This window comes from Rhinatrema bivittatum, chromosome 19, assembly GCF_901001135.1.
Source record: "Rhinatrema bivittatum chromosome 19, aRhiBiv1.1, whole genome shotgun sequence".
NCBI lineage: Eukaryota > Metazoa > Chordata > Amphibia > Gymnophiona > Rhinatrematidae > Rhinatrema > Rhinatrema bivittatum.
The window spans coordinates 4,296,108-4,311,757 of NC_042633.1; the positions used below are offsets into that span (position 1 = coordinate 4,296,108).

At 50.3% G+C, this 15,650-nt stretch overlaps 1 protein-coding gene across 1 annotated transcript in view; it reads left to right on the forward strand.

Moving 5' to 3' along the window:
* Positions 1-15,650, forward strand: part of LOC115080662 (zinc finger protein 665-like) — a 202,676-nt gene that overhangs the window by 6,514 nt on the left and 180,512 nt on the right. Inside the window, exon 2 of the mRNA XM_029585002.1 lies at positions 10,706-10,832. Within this exon, the coding sequence (XP_029440862.1) occupies positions 10,706-10,832 (127 nt within the window). The remainder of the gene's footprint in view (positions 1-10,705; positions 10,833-15,650) is intronic.

Consider the following 15,650-nt stretch of genomic DNA (forward strand, 5'->3'; position numbering starts at 1 on the left):
GCCGGGCGGTTGTTGTCTGATGCTGGTAGAATGCTGCGTGCCGGGCGGTTGTTGTCTGATGCTGGTAGAATGCTGCGTGCCGGGCGGTTGTTGTCTGATGCTGGTAGAATGCTGAGTGCCGGGCGGTTGTTGTCTGATGCTGGTAGAATGCTGAGTGCTGGGCGGTTGTTGTCTGATGCTGGTAGAATGCTGAGTGCTGGGCGGTTGTTGTCTGATGCTGGTAGAATGCTGAGTGCTGGGCGGTTGTTGTCTGATGTTGGTAGAATGCTGAGTGCTGGGCGGTTGTTGTCTGATGCTGGTAGAATGCTGAGTGCTGGGCGGTTGTTGTCTGATGCTGGTAGAATGCTGAGTGCTGGGCGGTTGTTGTCTGATGTTGGTAGAATGCTGAGTGCTGGGCGGTTGTTGTCTGATGTTGGTAGAATGCTGAGTGCTGGGCGGTTGTTGTCTGATGTTGGTAGAATGCTGAGTGCTGGGCGGTTGTTGTCTGATGCTGGTAGAATGCTGAGTGCTGGGCGGTTGTTGTCTGATGCTGGTAGAATGCTGAGTGCTGGGCGGTTGTTGTCTGATGCTGGTAGAATGCTGAGTGCTGAGTGCTGGGCGGTTGTTGTCTGATGCTGGTTGAATGCTGAGTGCGGTAGTACACTTTCTCTGGATAATCTGCCGTGTAGGAGCAGGAAGTAGGTTGTGAAGGGACCTGTGACAGGTTATAGCCGCTCCAACTTGGAGGGAGAGTGAAAACACGTAATGATGTGGGGTGTGGAGGTTGATCGGCTAGAGAACCGTAAGGGCTGAGCAGTATCAGAGTTCAAGATAATGGCTGTCCTGCAGGGCTACACTAAGGGGCACACAAAGGGGCAGGCCCCTTTGGTGCGCTCCTTCGGCGCGTGGCGTTCGGCGCGCGGCGCCGGGCTGGATACTGATTTAAAGCCCCTTAAGGGCTGGCTCCTATTGGTGGAGCTGGATCGGTGGGCGGGGCTTTTTTTCGCTCACCTCGTGGCCTCGCGAGAGGCTTGTCCCTGGTCCACCTCCCCTGGCCCCGATGGGCCTACGCCGATCGCGCGGGGAGGGCCGACCCGGATCGAGGAGGCAGTGCAGGGCGGCGGCGCCGGAGAGAAGGGATCGCCTGCAGTCTTTTTCGGCCCTTTAAAGGGCTCTGGGGAGGCGTCGGGGCTTCCGGAGGAGGGCTTAGCAGTGCCCTTCCAATTGCAGCTTCTTTGTTTTTAAATTTGCCGCGTTTTTTTTTCTGTTTGCTGTTTTTTTTTTTTGTTATCGCTCACCTCGTGGCCTCGCGAGAGGCTTGTCCCTGGTCCACCTCCCCTCCCCTGGCCCCGATGGGCCTACGATGCTAGCCCTGTGGGAGAGAATGAGGTGAGATGCTAGCCCGGGGCAGGGGAGAATGAGGTGAGATGCTGGACGGGGGTGGGGAATGAGGTGAGATGCTAGCCTGGGGCCCTGTGGGAGAGAATGAGGTGAGATGCTAGCCCGGGGCAGGGGAGAATGAGGTGAGATGCTGGACGGGGGTGGGGAATGAGGTGAGATGCTAGCCTGGGGCCCTGTGGGAGAGAATGAGGTGAGATGCTAGCCCGGGGCTGGGGGGGAATGAGGTGAGATGCTGGACGGGGGTGGGGAATGAGGTGAGATGCTAGCCTGGGGCCCTGTGGGAGAGAATGAGGTGAGATGCTAGCCCGGGGCTGGGGGGAATGAGGTGAGATGCTGGACGGGGGTGGGGAATGAGGTGAGATGCTAGCCTGGGGCCCTGTGGGAGAGAATGAGGTGAGATGCTAGCCCGGGGCTGGGGGGAATGAGGTGAGATGCTGGACGGGGGTGGGGAATGAGGTGAGATGCTAGCCTGGGGCCCTGTGGGAGAGAATGAGGTGAGATGCTAGCCCGGGGCTGGGGGGAATGAGGTGAGATGCTGGACGGGGGTGGGGAATGAGGTGAGATGCTAGCCTGGGGCCCTGTGGGAGAGAATGAGGTGAGATGCTAGCCCGGGGCAGGGGAGAATGAGGTGAGATGCTGGGCTGGGGTGGGGAAATGAGGTGAGATGCTAGCCTGGGGCCCTGTGGGAGAGAATGAGGTGAGATGCTAGCCCGGGGCTGGGGGGAATGAGGTGAGATGCTGGACGGGGGTGGGGAATGAGGTGAGATGCTAGCCTGGGGCCCTGTGGGAGAGAATGAGGTGAGATGCTAGCCCGGGGCAGGGGAGAATGAGGTGAGATGCTGGGCTGGGGTGGGGAATGAGGTGAGATGCTAGCCTGGGGCCCTGTGGGAGAGAATGAGGTGAGATGCAAGCCCGGGGCTGGGGGGAATGAGGTGAGATGCTGGACGGGGGTGGGGAATGAGGTGAGATGCTAGCCTGGGGCCCTGTGGGAGAGAATGAGGTGAGATGCTAGCCCGGGGCAGGGGAGAATGAGGTGAGATGCTGGGTGGGGGTGGGGAATGAGGTGAGATGCTAGCCTGGGGCCCTGTGGGAGAGAATGAGGTGAGATGCTAGCTAGGGTGGTGTGCGGGAGTGTGAGGGGAAGTGCTGTGGAGAGGGGAAATTCTGGGCTTGGGTGGGAAAGACAGCAAGGGGAAATGCTGCGGTAGGGGTAAAATGAGCAGAGAGGCGCTGGATTGAGTGAGGGGAAATGCTGGGGTGGAGGAGAGCGTAAGGGGAGAAGCCATGGCAAAAAAGAGGAAAAAAAAACATTTTAAGGCCTTTATAGCCCACACCTCCCGTTACTTAGCAGTTTTAGAGGCCAATGCAATACAGTGCGCACTGTATAACCCGCACTCCGACACGGGTTAAATAGGGGCTAATCCACCCCCTAAAGCAATAGGGGGATTAGCCCCTATTTAACGAGCGTCCGACGTGGAGTGAATGCGATAGCGCTCATCACATGCAAATGCACGTGAATGAGGCTATTACTCATTCACTCCGCATTCAAGAAAAAAAGTGTGCGTCTCAGACGCACATTTAGCTCTCAGATATTAACGCTTGCCTGGATCAGGCATTAATAGCTGAGCACATGTAAAAGAAGTACAGAAAAGCAGAAAAAACTGCCGAGTTACGAAGACCGACACCGGTCGGACTTTTATCGTCTTCCGTTTTCATTTCTGGCAGACGGCCGGTTATGAAAGCCGCTGCCGAGTTTACCAGCGTCGGTTTTCGTAACCGGCAGCCGTGGCGGGGTTGCGTTAGCAAGGAGGCGCTAAGGTTGCGCAAACGACCCTAGCCACTCCTTGCTAGCGTGACCCCCTAATTTGGGTATAGCATGGTGCCTCCCTTTGCGGGCGCCATGCGCACGTCAAGAAAGCGGGCGCTGAAAAGTCAGCGCCCGCTTTCCGCACTTTTTTATTGCATCGGCCCCTTAACTGGCAGCCCACTCAGACCCTATTCTCCTGGTGCCCTGCCTGGATCCTGAACTAACCACTAATATAAGTAGTAACATATTTGGCTGAATTTTAAATCTGCTACGCGTGTAAGTGGCGATACGCTCACAAGTGCCGGGCCCTGAGAAAGGGGTGGGCTGGGGGGCATGTTCTGGGAGGGGCAGGACGGAGGCTGGCCGAGACAGCGGCCATTAGCTCTATCCAGGGGAAGTGTACGTCGGCAGTCAGCCGGTGCGCGCAAACTACTTCTGCTCCACTGGAGCAGTAAGTAGTAAAACAAAAAAAATCTAAGTCGCTGGGATGGGTTTAGAGGATGGGGAGGAGAGGGGAAGAGAGAGGGGGTTTTGTTAGGGGGTATGGAAGTTCCCTTCCAGTCCGCTCCTCGATTGGCGTGGACTGGGAGGGAACTGGGAAGGGCCGATTGCATTGCCGCTAGTCATTTGCAAAAATTTACCGCCCGCATAAGCACGCAGCCACCAGGTTATAAAATCGATGTGTCCATGTGCGTGCACGTGCATCTTTTTAAAATCTACCCCTTTTATATTTTGCTTATGTCAGTGAACTGTGTGAGTGAGCAAGCATGTGTTGGAGTGTGTGTGTGTCAGTGAGCATGAATGTGAGCTAGTGTAGGCATAGAAGAGAGAGGAGAAAGTCTGGGTGTACTTCTGCCCCTGTCTAATCCAGTATTCACTATACAATAACCAACCTCGTTTCCTTAAATGTATAATTCTTCAACCTCCAGAACAATATAGGAAACCTCTAGATTTTGTGGTTTTTTGTGCAGTTGCCTTCTGTGGTCCAGCCCTTTTTTTGACTGGCCACTTAGATGGCTTCCGTGTTTTATTCTTAAGTTTTATTAGTAAACAAATATTTTATGATAATTTTGATAATTTTTCTTATTTTTGTAGCTCAATTACTGTTCAATCGTTTGTGCATTAGTTCCCCGGTGTGCGGTGCGATCCCTCTTTGATTGTACATTTACAAATGCACTTATCTTTAAGTTGTTCAATTACCGCCGCTGTTATCATGGGACCACCTCCGCTTGCCCTGTCTAATCCAGGACAATTTCAGGATGACTGCCATCAAAAGTTCTCAGGTATGGAGAGCAGGCCACGAGGTATTCCGCTAGGACAGGGATGGGCAAACGTTTTTTTAAAATAGGGCCACATTACTGGTGCTTATCGGGGCTGGGGATGTCCCCACTTAGAAGTCAGTGAGTGGGGATGGGGGAGCAGGTAGTTACAGTAGCAAATACACCACACAGTGAGGAGGAAAGGAGCAGTCATCCCAATAAGATGAATTCAGCCAGTTAACAAATAGAACAACATCTAAATAGTTCAAAACTCATAAAAAATGTTCCAAACACCCATTACAAATATTTCAACACAAATGATACCCAATAATTAAAACTTCTAAGGATTTTAAAAAATTTCTCACTTTTTCCGTACCTGGGAACTTCTGATTTCCAGATGCCCTGAGATTATCATTGATTAATGCAATACCTTATGTTGACCACAGCACACGGATTGGCCACTGTTGGAGACAGGATGCTGGGCTTGATGGCCCCTTGATCTGACCCAGTATGGCATGTTCTTATGTTCTTAACACGTGATTGGACACGTGTCTATAATCTGCCATGCAAAACGGGGGTTAGCGCGTCAAAACTGCGCATCCAACCCAGTGTGTAGCTAATAGCGCTCATCACAAGTAAATCCATGTTGATGAGGCTATTAACTGTTTCCCCCCAATGCAAAAAAAAAAAAGTGCACCTGTTGTTCTGTAGTTCTCCGTCTTAATAATGTGGCGATATTAAGTCGGAGGAACCGAAAAAGAATATCCTAAAAAAAAAAAAAAGTGTGCTGTCAGACAGGGACAGCCACCTGTCCTGGGCACCTGCTGCTAAGGAGGTGCTAGTGGTGCACAATTTCCCCTAGCGCCTCCTTTTTACCGCGACAGCCCATTTAAATATAACATTGGGCACCTGGAGAGGTGCATCGAGGCACGTTAGGAGAGCGGGCGCTCAATCATGAGCGCCTGTTTTTGGCGTGCCAATATTGCATTGGCCTGACAATGCTTTCTGACCCACCCATACATACATAGAAACATAGAAATGACGGCAGAAAAGCCAGTCTGCCCAGCAAGCTTATGGGAGCATCTGCTGCGCTGTGTAGGTTTACCCCCATGCTTATCGGTTTCCCTGCCTGTAAAAGTCAGGGCCGTCACCGGTTGCTGTTTGAATCCATTTCTCCGTTATGCCTTGCCACTGAAACAGAGAGCAATGCTGGAGGTGCATCAAAGTATCAGGCTTATTGGTTAAGGGTAGTAACCGCCGCATCAGCAGGTTCTTTCTTTATTTAAAATCTTTTCTATACCGTCGTTAAGTTATATACCATCACAACGGTTTACATATAGGCACATAAATTCAGTAGGTGAATGTGTACAATGGTTCATTCTAAGAAGTGGCAAAGGGTTCGGTTACATCATGTCTAATTAAAAACTTGTTTGAAGGGTGAGTTAGATTTGACCATATATACATGTAAGTTACCTCTTTACAGGTATAATTCTCATGTTCTGCGTAATACTGTTAAGTTAACTGAGAGATACACAAATACCTTTTGTAACGCATGTGTTGAGAGCATTACTGGGTGCTTGGTGTTCTTCTGCCTGTGCCTGCATGCTTTCTATTCTCCGCTCTCTTTGTAGAACGCTTGTTTAAAAAGCCAGGTTTTTAAACTTTGTTTAAAGGTTTTGAGGTCTCTTTGTGATCTGATCTCTAGTGGCAGAGTGTTCCAGAGAGGTAGGACCTGCTAAGGATAGAGCCCTTTCTCTTACTTGGGTCCCATAGAGCTCCCAGAATTCGGGCCAGGTAAGTCTACGGCCATCAGTGTGATAGAAGTGCCCCAAATAGGTAATGCCCAGTGGCTGCCAGACCTGGTGAACCAATTGGGTTTGCCCACCGAGCGCATTTCCTCGATACGAGGGACTTTGTTACCTGGACATATCTCCTGCTCTACGAAGCCCATAACCCTACAGACGGGGCTATTCCACACTGAGGAGATTTCTCTACTCATCCTGGAGAGAGCCGTGCATCCCTTAGTGTTGGGGCTGCCCTGGCTTCGCCAACACTCACCCGTCATCAAATGGGATGACTTCCAGTTGGTTAGTTGGGGTCCTGTCTGCTTTGACCGGTGCTTGAAGCTTCCTCATCCTCCCAGCACTCTGCATCTCTGCTCCACGCCCCTATTGCCCAAAGCCTATCAAGGATATCAGGACGTCTTTTCCAAAGAGATGGCAGAGATTCTTCCGGAACATAGGCCCTTCGACTGTCCCATTGATCTGGTTCCTGGCTCTACGCCGCCTCGCGGCCGGGTGTATCCCCTCTCTCTCCCAGAGACCAAAGCGATGTCACAATACATCTCTGAGAACTTAGCCAAGGGATTCATTCGTCCGTCCCGCTCCCCGGCAGGAGCGGGATTCTTTTTTGTGGGCAAGAAGGATGGGTCACTACGACCATGCATTGACTACCGTGGTCTCAACGCTATTACTAAGCGGAACCGCTACCCGCTGCCACTCATCCCTGAACTACTGGACCGTCTTCAAGGTGCCCGCATCTTTACCAAGTTGGACCTGAGAGGGGCTTATAACCTCGTACGCATCCGACCAGGAGACGAATGGAAGACGGCGTTCAACACACGTGATGGGCATTACGAATACCTCGTAATGCCCTTTGGACTTTGTAACGCCCCCGCCGGCTTCCAGCACCTCATGAATGAGGTCCTCCGAGAGATGCTTCACTCCCATGTGATTGTCTATTTGGACGACGTCCTTATTTTCTCTAAAGATTTGAACTCCCACCGTCAACATGTCTGTCAGGTCCTTCAGGCGCTACGAGAGAATCACCTATACGCCAAGCTGGAGAAGTGTGTGTTTGAGGCGGACTCTCTACCCTTCTTGGGATATATTATATCTGCTACCGGTTTTCGCATGGACCCGGAGAAGGTAGCCGCCATTACTAAATGGCCTCAACCCTCAGGTCTTAAAGCCCTCCAGCGCTTCCTGGGGTTTGTGAACTTTTACAGACATTTTATTCCCAGATACTCTCACCGTGTGGCTCCCCTTACCGCCTTGACCCGGAAAGGGGCGGATGTCAAGCATTGGCCTGAGACGGCCATCAAGGCCTTCACTGATCTCAAGGAAGCCTTTCTCTCAGAGGTCTGTCTCCGCCACCCAGATCCGGCACGGCCATTCATCGTGGAGGTCGATGCGTCCAGCATCGCTGTAGGAGCTGTCCTCAGCCAGCACTCCGACTCTGGGCAACTCGTTCCGTGCTCGTATTACTCCCGGAAGTTCTCACCCGCAGAGATCAATTATTCCATAGGGGATAAGGAGCTGCTGGCAATCAAGCTCGCCCTCGAAGAATGGCGGCAGTGGCTCGAGGGCTCCTTACATACAACCACCGTTTACACGGATCATAAAAACCTGGAGTTTCTGACTCAGGCTCAACGACTGAACGCCCGTCAGGCACGATGGGCCCTGTTCTTCAGTCGATTTGATTTCATCGTGCAATATCGTCCGGCGGCTAAGAACATCCGGGCTGACGCCCTGTCTCGGGCCACCTGTGCCGAAGAGGAGGTGGACTCTCCGCAGTTCATACTGGATCCCTCCAAGATTCGGCTCTCTGCTCTGACTACCGTCTCACAGGACCGCACGGCGCTCTCTCGCCGGGACCGGTTGACCGCACTACGATGGGCCCATGATTCCTTGGTTGGAAGACATGCCGGACGTGACAGGACGTTGGAACTGATTAACCGGTACTACTGGTGGCCTACCATTCGGCGTGATGTCGCCTCCTATGTGGCTTCTTGCCCCACCTGTGCCCGCCAGAAGCCCAGCCCTGGTTCTCCTTTTGGCTTGTTACACCCGCTTCCGGTCCCGACCGAGCCGTGGACCCATATAGCCACGGACTTTATCGTGCACCTGCCTCCCTCTCAAGGACACACGGTTGTATGGGTCACGGTTGACCGTTTTTCCAAGATGGTCCACATGGTTCTGCTACCCAGGCTTACCACTGCACCAGAATTGGCCCTCCTGTTCACCCAACATGTGTTCAGGCTCCATGGCCTTCCACAGGACATAGTTTCCGACAGAGGTTCGCAATTTGTGGCTCGCTACTGGAGAGCTCTCTGCAAGTGTTTTCAAGTGAAGCTTAGCTTTTCTACGGCATTCCATCCACAAAGCAACGGACAGACTGAAAGAATGAACCGGACTCTTAAGGCTTATCTAAGGGCCTTCATTAATAAAAGACAGGATAACTGGACCGAGCTTCTCCCCTGGGCTGAATTTGCCTATAACAACCAAGTTCATGCTGCCACGGGCAAATCTCCATTCCATCTCGTGTATGGAAAACCCCTACGACCATCACTTCCGCTAGAGGCTTCCAGTGCCTCTCCTGCTGCTCAGGTTACAGCCCAGCAACTCCAGACCTTGTGGCATGCAACCCGAAAACAGATCCTACAGGCCAATGCCAGGGCCAAACGGACGGCCGATCGCCATCGTCAACCCGCACCGGTATTCCAGCCAGGAGACAAAGTCTGGCTCAGCACCCGAAACGTGCACCTTCGTCTACCTTCACGACGATTCGCACCGAAGTTCTGTGGTCCCTTCCGAGTGGCTGAGCGAATTGGGCTGGTATCTTACCGACTTCGGTTACCCTCTTCGTTTAAGGTACACAACGTCTTCCATGCCTCGTTACTCAAACCAGTGGTTCTTTCCCGGTATCACCCTGCACCTCCGGATCCTGTTACCACCACCGTTGATGAGGACCCAATGTACCAGGTACGGGACGTCCTGGACATTCGATTTCATAATCGCCGATGGAAGTACTTGCTAGCATGGGAAGGATGTGGTGACGAGGATAACACCTGGGAGCCCAGCCGGAATATCTTGGATAAGGATCTCCTGCTTCAGTTTCACCAAGAGCATCCTGAAAAACCCGGTCCTCTCAAGAGGGGCCGTAAAGGGGGGGGGTACTGTTGCGGTCTCCACCGCTTCCCCCTTGCTAGCTGTGTTCAGGGCTCACCTCCGAGGCCGGGAACGCCGCCTCCGCGGCTCTGCTGAGCATTCAGGGCGTCCGCCATTGCTGGGCCGTCTCGCTGCCGCCCCGCGCGCACGCGGGGACGCGCGTTATGGACGTACGCTCACCAGAAGCCTGACCCCGCCTGAGCTGACCACGCCACGCCCCAAGCCCGATATAACCAGCGTCCCTCAGTCCTCTCATTGCCTTGCAACAAGGGTCGCTACAGTGTGTAGTTCTTAGTTGCACTTCCGTTGTTCTGCTTCAGCTACTGACCTCTGCTTGTTCCTGACTCTGCTTCTGCCTGCTGCCAGCCACCGACCTCTGCTCGTTCCTGACTCTGCTTCTGCCTGCCGCCAGCCACCGACCTCTGCTCATTCCTGACTCGACCGCTGCCTGCCGCCTGCCTCAGTCCACGGCTTCTCTGCCGCAGCTGCTACGCTCCTGTCCTCCGGACAGTGCCTCCTGCAGGCCTGGGCTGGAACCACTACCAGACTGTCTTGGGTCCTGAGACCTTCTACTTCCTGCCAGGCTCTGGCCTACTCGCTGCTGGCTCCCATCTTGCACCCTGCAAGTTCCAGTCAAGACATTACTGACTCTGTTCCTGCTTCCGCTTGCTCTGTGCTCCCTGGCCTATTGGCTCTTGCTACTGGACTCTGTGCTTCCTCCTTGCCCGGGTCTTCCTAGAGAGACTACACTGTGCAGAAGTCCCAAGGGACTGGGACCCTACGGGCTCCTCCTGGGGGGTCCTGGTTCCCGGGTGAAGAGCTTAGCTGCACTCCCAAGTCCCAAGGTTCTGGGACCCTTCGGGCTCCTCCTGGGGGGTTCCCAGTTCCCGGGTGAAGACCCCTAAGTGTGTCTCCTAAGTCCCAAGGCTCCAGGACCCTACGGGCTCCTCCTGGGGGGTTTCTGGTTCCCGGGTGAAGACCTGTGCCTGTGGCTCCGCCTCCCGAGCTACTCTACCCAGGTGGTTCGGCTCAAGGGTCCACTCCCGAACCGCAGCTTCCCAGGCTGCAACAACGCCTCTGATGAGCTCACTCCTGTACTTTCTGTTTAGCAAACATTTTTTCTGAATGATAAAATCCTTTTCACATTGGAAGTAATTTTAGTGGATAAGAAATCAGTGCTTAAAGCAAAGTTATCAGCTGTGCTAAGCCTAGTGCAGCTTATTACATTAACCTCTAACAGAGGCCATATAACAAAGTTTATTACACACACATTGTAATGAAGCTAAGGGTGTCCCTGTTTGCTGTTCCAGGCATCGGTCGCATTCAGGGACGTCGCTGCTTATTTCTGGGAAGTGGAGTGGGACATTCTGGGAGAATGGCAGAAGGAGCTGTACAAGAAGGTCATCAAGGAGATTCACGGCATCCTCATGTCACGGGGTAATTATGCTTTTTTTATTTAACTGGTGCTGAAAAAATCCCACCTGCCAGGTCCCATAGGCACCTGAAATTTAGGGCCTGGCTTCTGATTTCATCCTAAGTGTAGCAATAGCTACTATAGCTTTCCAGGCCCTAATGAGAGACACCACTGCTGCCGACCCAGCACAAGATGCTTTTCTCTGCTGTAACATAAAACTTCTCTGTTAAACTGGATGCTTTGTAGAAGACCAGCTGGAGTCTGTCTCTCTTTTCTCTCAAAATCTGGCACAGGGGAACAGGAGGAAGGATCTAGCTCTGATTTCCAAATGAGAATCAAACTTCTGTGTAAGGGCCTGATATGTTAGCTTGTACTAGATACCTCTACTGTACAACTTGTAACCCTTCCAGGTGGTAACCAGATGTCACAGGTGAAATTTTCCTAGTGTGTAGCCAGATGGACTCAGGATCAGTGGTTTATGTGCTCCCCTGCTAGCAGATGGAGACGGAGTCTGGTTTCAAAGCTGATGTCACCCTAGATATACCCCTGCAGTGTCCTCAGCCATTCATTATCTCTCAGTCTCCTAGCAGATGTGGATTGTGCCTTCCCTAGTGGGAACACAGTAGTCTTTAGAAGAGGAAATTTTACCTTTAAATTGGAGAAAGATCGAGCCCCACTCTCCTACGGTGGTCCCTTCCCCAGTTGAGAATTTTTCCCGGCGTGGACTTTGCTGCTGAAGCAGCTGAAAGGCAGCGGGTGCAAGAAGCCAAGCGCGGTGGTGATGGCTTATGCCCTCTCCCCCTGCAGCTGGAGACAGTTTCTGTACTCAGCCAGTAAGCGCTGAGCCCAGGTAAGTAAAAGAAGAGATGTGGAAGGGCTTCGGTAAGTCTTTCCTTCGGTCTCTTGATTGGCGCGATGTACCAGTGACGTTCCTGATCCCCGTTGGGGCAAGGGAAGTGGGTTTCCAAGTGGGTTGAGCGGCCATCTGATAGGCTAGGCCCTGCTTCAGGCTCTGTGAGGCACTTCACATGGCAGTCTGCGGCAGCGCCATCTTGTGTGCGGTTTTGAGTGGTGTCATTTTCCTCCATAGACTGTTGGTACGTGTGATGTAGGCCGGCCCTACTGCGCACATAAATGCACGCATCGGTACGCGCTCACCTGTGCGCATAACCGCGCGCATACCTACACTTGTAAGTACACGCATACCTTCGCACACAATCAGATGCTTATACTTACGCGCATTGTGGCGGTTTTGTGCGTGCTTGAGTTCAAGCGCTAGCCGGCTGAATGCACAAGCTGCACTGAACTATGGCTCCAGCAGCAAAGTAGCACAAGTGACACTCTTGTGCTGCCTTTCATACTAGGGCTGCACAGTCTGATCTTGAATCCTTCCTGTGTCAGCACTGTGAGGAGGCCCAGGGAGGGCTGGACTTTCAGAACTTCTCCAAGCCCTGCCCCACCCAGTCTGAGGACAGGTCAGCCATGACCTTATCCGGTAGTACCCCGGATTTGAACAATCCAGGGACTGTATCCTCCTTGGGAGAGGGCAGTTCAGTGGCGCCTACCCAAGTTCCTCCTGGCCTAGGCATGGACCCGGCGACCTTCTCTTGGGTGGCATTCTTTCAGGGCCTTCAAGCCTTTGTTCAGGCGCAGTCAGTTGCTGCCCCTGCCCGAACTGAGCCCCAGCTGGGAAGGCCAACTTTATAGAACTTATCTCAAGTGTCCATCCTGATCACAACCCCGACATGGCCATCTTTTGATCGCAACTCTGCTTCAGGGGGTTCTCTTTTCCGATCTAAACGCGCTCTCAATGTACAAGAAGTTCCATTTATTTCCCGGACCCTCCACCTTCTTTTTAACTTCCAACCTCTTTAATGGATCTTTAAAAATGGCATCTGATTAACTTACTTTTATACGTATATAGCAGCGCGATGATGTCCTCAACCATATTCCCTAGATCAGGGAATACCAATTAATAATTTCATTAAGACCTTCAGGAGATACTGCTTTTAAGTGGAAATCCAAAATTGTTCCCGCCTGTTCAAAAATGAAATCACATCGCCCCCTCTAGGTGATATAGTAATCATTTCCAAAATTGTCCACCGGAGATCACTGAATTGATGGCCCTTTTCAACACAATGGGACACTAACGGAGCTGTTGATTTTAAAGTTTTAATGCAGCTTTTATGTTCGAGGAGATGTGTCCAAATCTTCCGTTTGTGCGTCCAGCATAAATCATGTTGCAAGGGCACTGCAGGACATATACAACATTTGTAGAGTTGCAATTTGTAGATTTATTTAAAAAAAACTTTACGTTTCAAACCGGGATGTTGCCAAACCGCTCCCGTCAGGCATATCTTGCACATCTCGCAAGAGCTACACAGGAAATTGCCTGGAGCTTGTTCTTGAATCACTTTTTCAGGTTTAGGTTTCAAAAGGGCTCTCACAATTTTGTCACATAAATTCAGATTTCTTGCAAATGCAACCCGAGGAGTGCTTTCCAAACCTTTATGCAAAGATAGCATGTCCCAATGTTTGTGTAGAACTCTGTTACACACATAGGATATCTTTGCTCTCCCGATTCGGTTTGTAGCCCAACAAAAGCTCCCTATTAGCAAACAGTGCCCGTTTGTAGGCTCTTTGGATCACAGCCCGGGGATAACCACGTTCAGAGAATCTAATCCACATTCTTTTAGATTGCGTCTTAAATTCAACCAAAGTCGAGCACAGCCTTCTAAGCCGCAAAAACTGACTGATCGGCAGGCTGTCTTTAAGTTTCTTAGGATGACAGCTCGAGTATTTCAAAAACTCTCTTTTCGGCACAAAGTCGTGGACAGATGATCTCCCTCTCTTGGAATAGTAATATCCAAAAACGCTAGGGAAAAATTACTATATTTCAAAGTAAATTTCAAATGTGAGTTCTGATCATTTAACCACACCGCCTTAATTGAAAAATTAAAAAAAAATATACTGGGGAATACTGTGGTGTTTTTTGAGGTTTTACCCATGAACAGTGCCAAGGAATCGCACATGAATCTCGATCCCAACGAGATTACGGGTGAGCCTTCACCCTATCCCTAGATCTGGGCATCTACAATATTGCTGGGATTCAGGGCTTATGTTTGGTTGAGTACAGTTATTAAATTGTATTCAGGTTTTTTCACTAGTTATGTCCACAATGGCTTTTGAAGAGAATACTGAAAAGCTGAGGTCACTGCAGGGGTGTATCTAAGGCAGGGGTGGGCAATTCCAGTCCTCGAGGGCCACAAACCTGTCAAGGTTTTAGGATATCCTAATGAATATGCATGACATAGATTTGCATACAACTGAGGCAGAGTGCATGCAAATCTCTCTCCTGCATATTCATTAGGGATATCCTGAAAACCAGACTGGTTTGTGGCCCTCGAGGACTGGAACTGCCCACCCCTGATCTAAGGTGATGACTAGCAGGGGATCCCTTAACCCAGGGGTCAGGAACCTTTTTGGCTGAGAGAGCCATAAACGCCACATATTTTAAAATGTAATTCCATGAGAGCCATACAATATGTTTAAAACTAAATACAAGTAAATGTGTGCATTTTATGTAAGATCACACTTTTAAAGTACAATAAGTCTCTGAAAATATTACACCAGGCCTTAAGACACCAATACATCTCCTATTAGGAAAACGGACCAAGTCAGGCTGCTATAGAGTCCTACACAGAAACTACACGCCAGCAGAAAACCTCACCTGAATCACGTGCTGTCCCTCACCTAACATAGAATAAAGAGACCAAAACGCATAACAAGAAGCATGCAGACAAAAACTGAATTGGAAACTGCAACAAGCCAGAGTCTCTGTATGCAGTGTAACAAAGGAAAAAAGAAACATCACACATCCTTATAAAACAAATCAAGAAATATAAAATCATCAGCAGTAAAACTTTACTAACAAAAAGAACATATTTCGAAACAGCTGATGAGTGGAATATCCAATAATTAAAAACTCATATAAAACATTTCCAGATACCAACAAAATATTTCAAAATAGCAGACACAAAGATCCAGTAATGAAAAATAATAAGGATACAAAAATTTTTTTGCTCTGCATACCTGGGAACATTTGATATCCAGGTGTCCTGAGATTGTTCTGAATTAGCAGGAGGTGGGGTGGTTTGCTTGGAACTTTCTACTCTCTCAGTCACATACCAGCGCTCTCTCTCACACTGGCTCTCAATGACACACCTATACACACATGCTCTCAGTCACTCACATATACAAATGTTTTTTCTCTCTCACTTATATAGGCTCTTAATTACACATTTACACACATGCTGTCTATCTTTTCACGCTTACACACACACAGGCTTTCAATCACATAAATACATGCTGTCTTTTTCTCTCACACACAGACTCTCATTCACATGCTTACAAACATGTCCTCTCTTTCTCTCATTTACACACAGGCTCTCAATCACATACTCACATGCTCCCTCACCTAAATCAGCTCTCAATCACACACATACACACATGGTCTCTCTCTCTCATTTAAACACAGGCTCTCAATCACATACTCACATGCTCCCTCACCTAAATCAGCTCTCAATCACACAGACACACATGGTCTCTCTCCCTCATTTAAACACAGGCTCTCAATCACATACTCACATGCTCCATCACCTAAACCAGCTGTCAATCAGACACAGACACACATGATCTCTCTCTTACTTATACACACAGGCTCTTAATCATACATACACATGATCTCTCTCACACACAAAGGATCTCAATCATACACACATACTCTTTCAAACAAACAGGTTTTCAATTACAAACTTACACATACAGGTTCCCAATGGTAA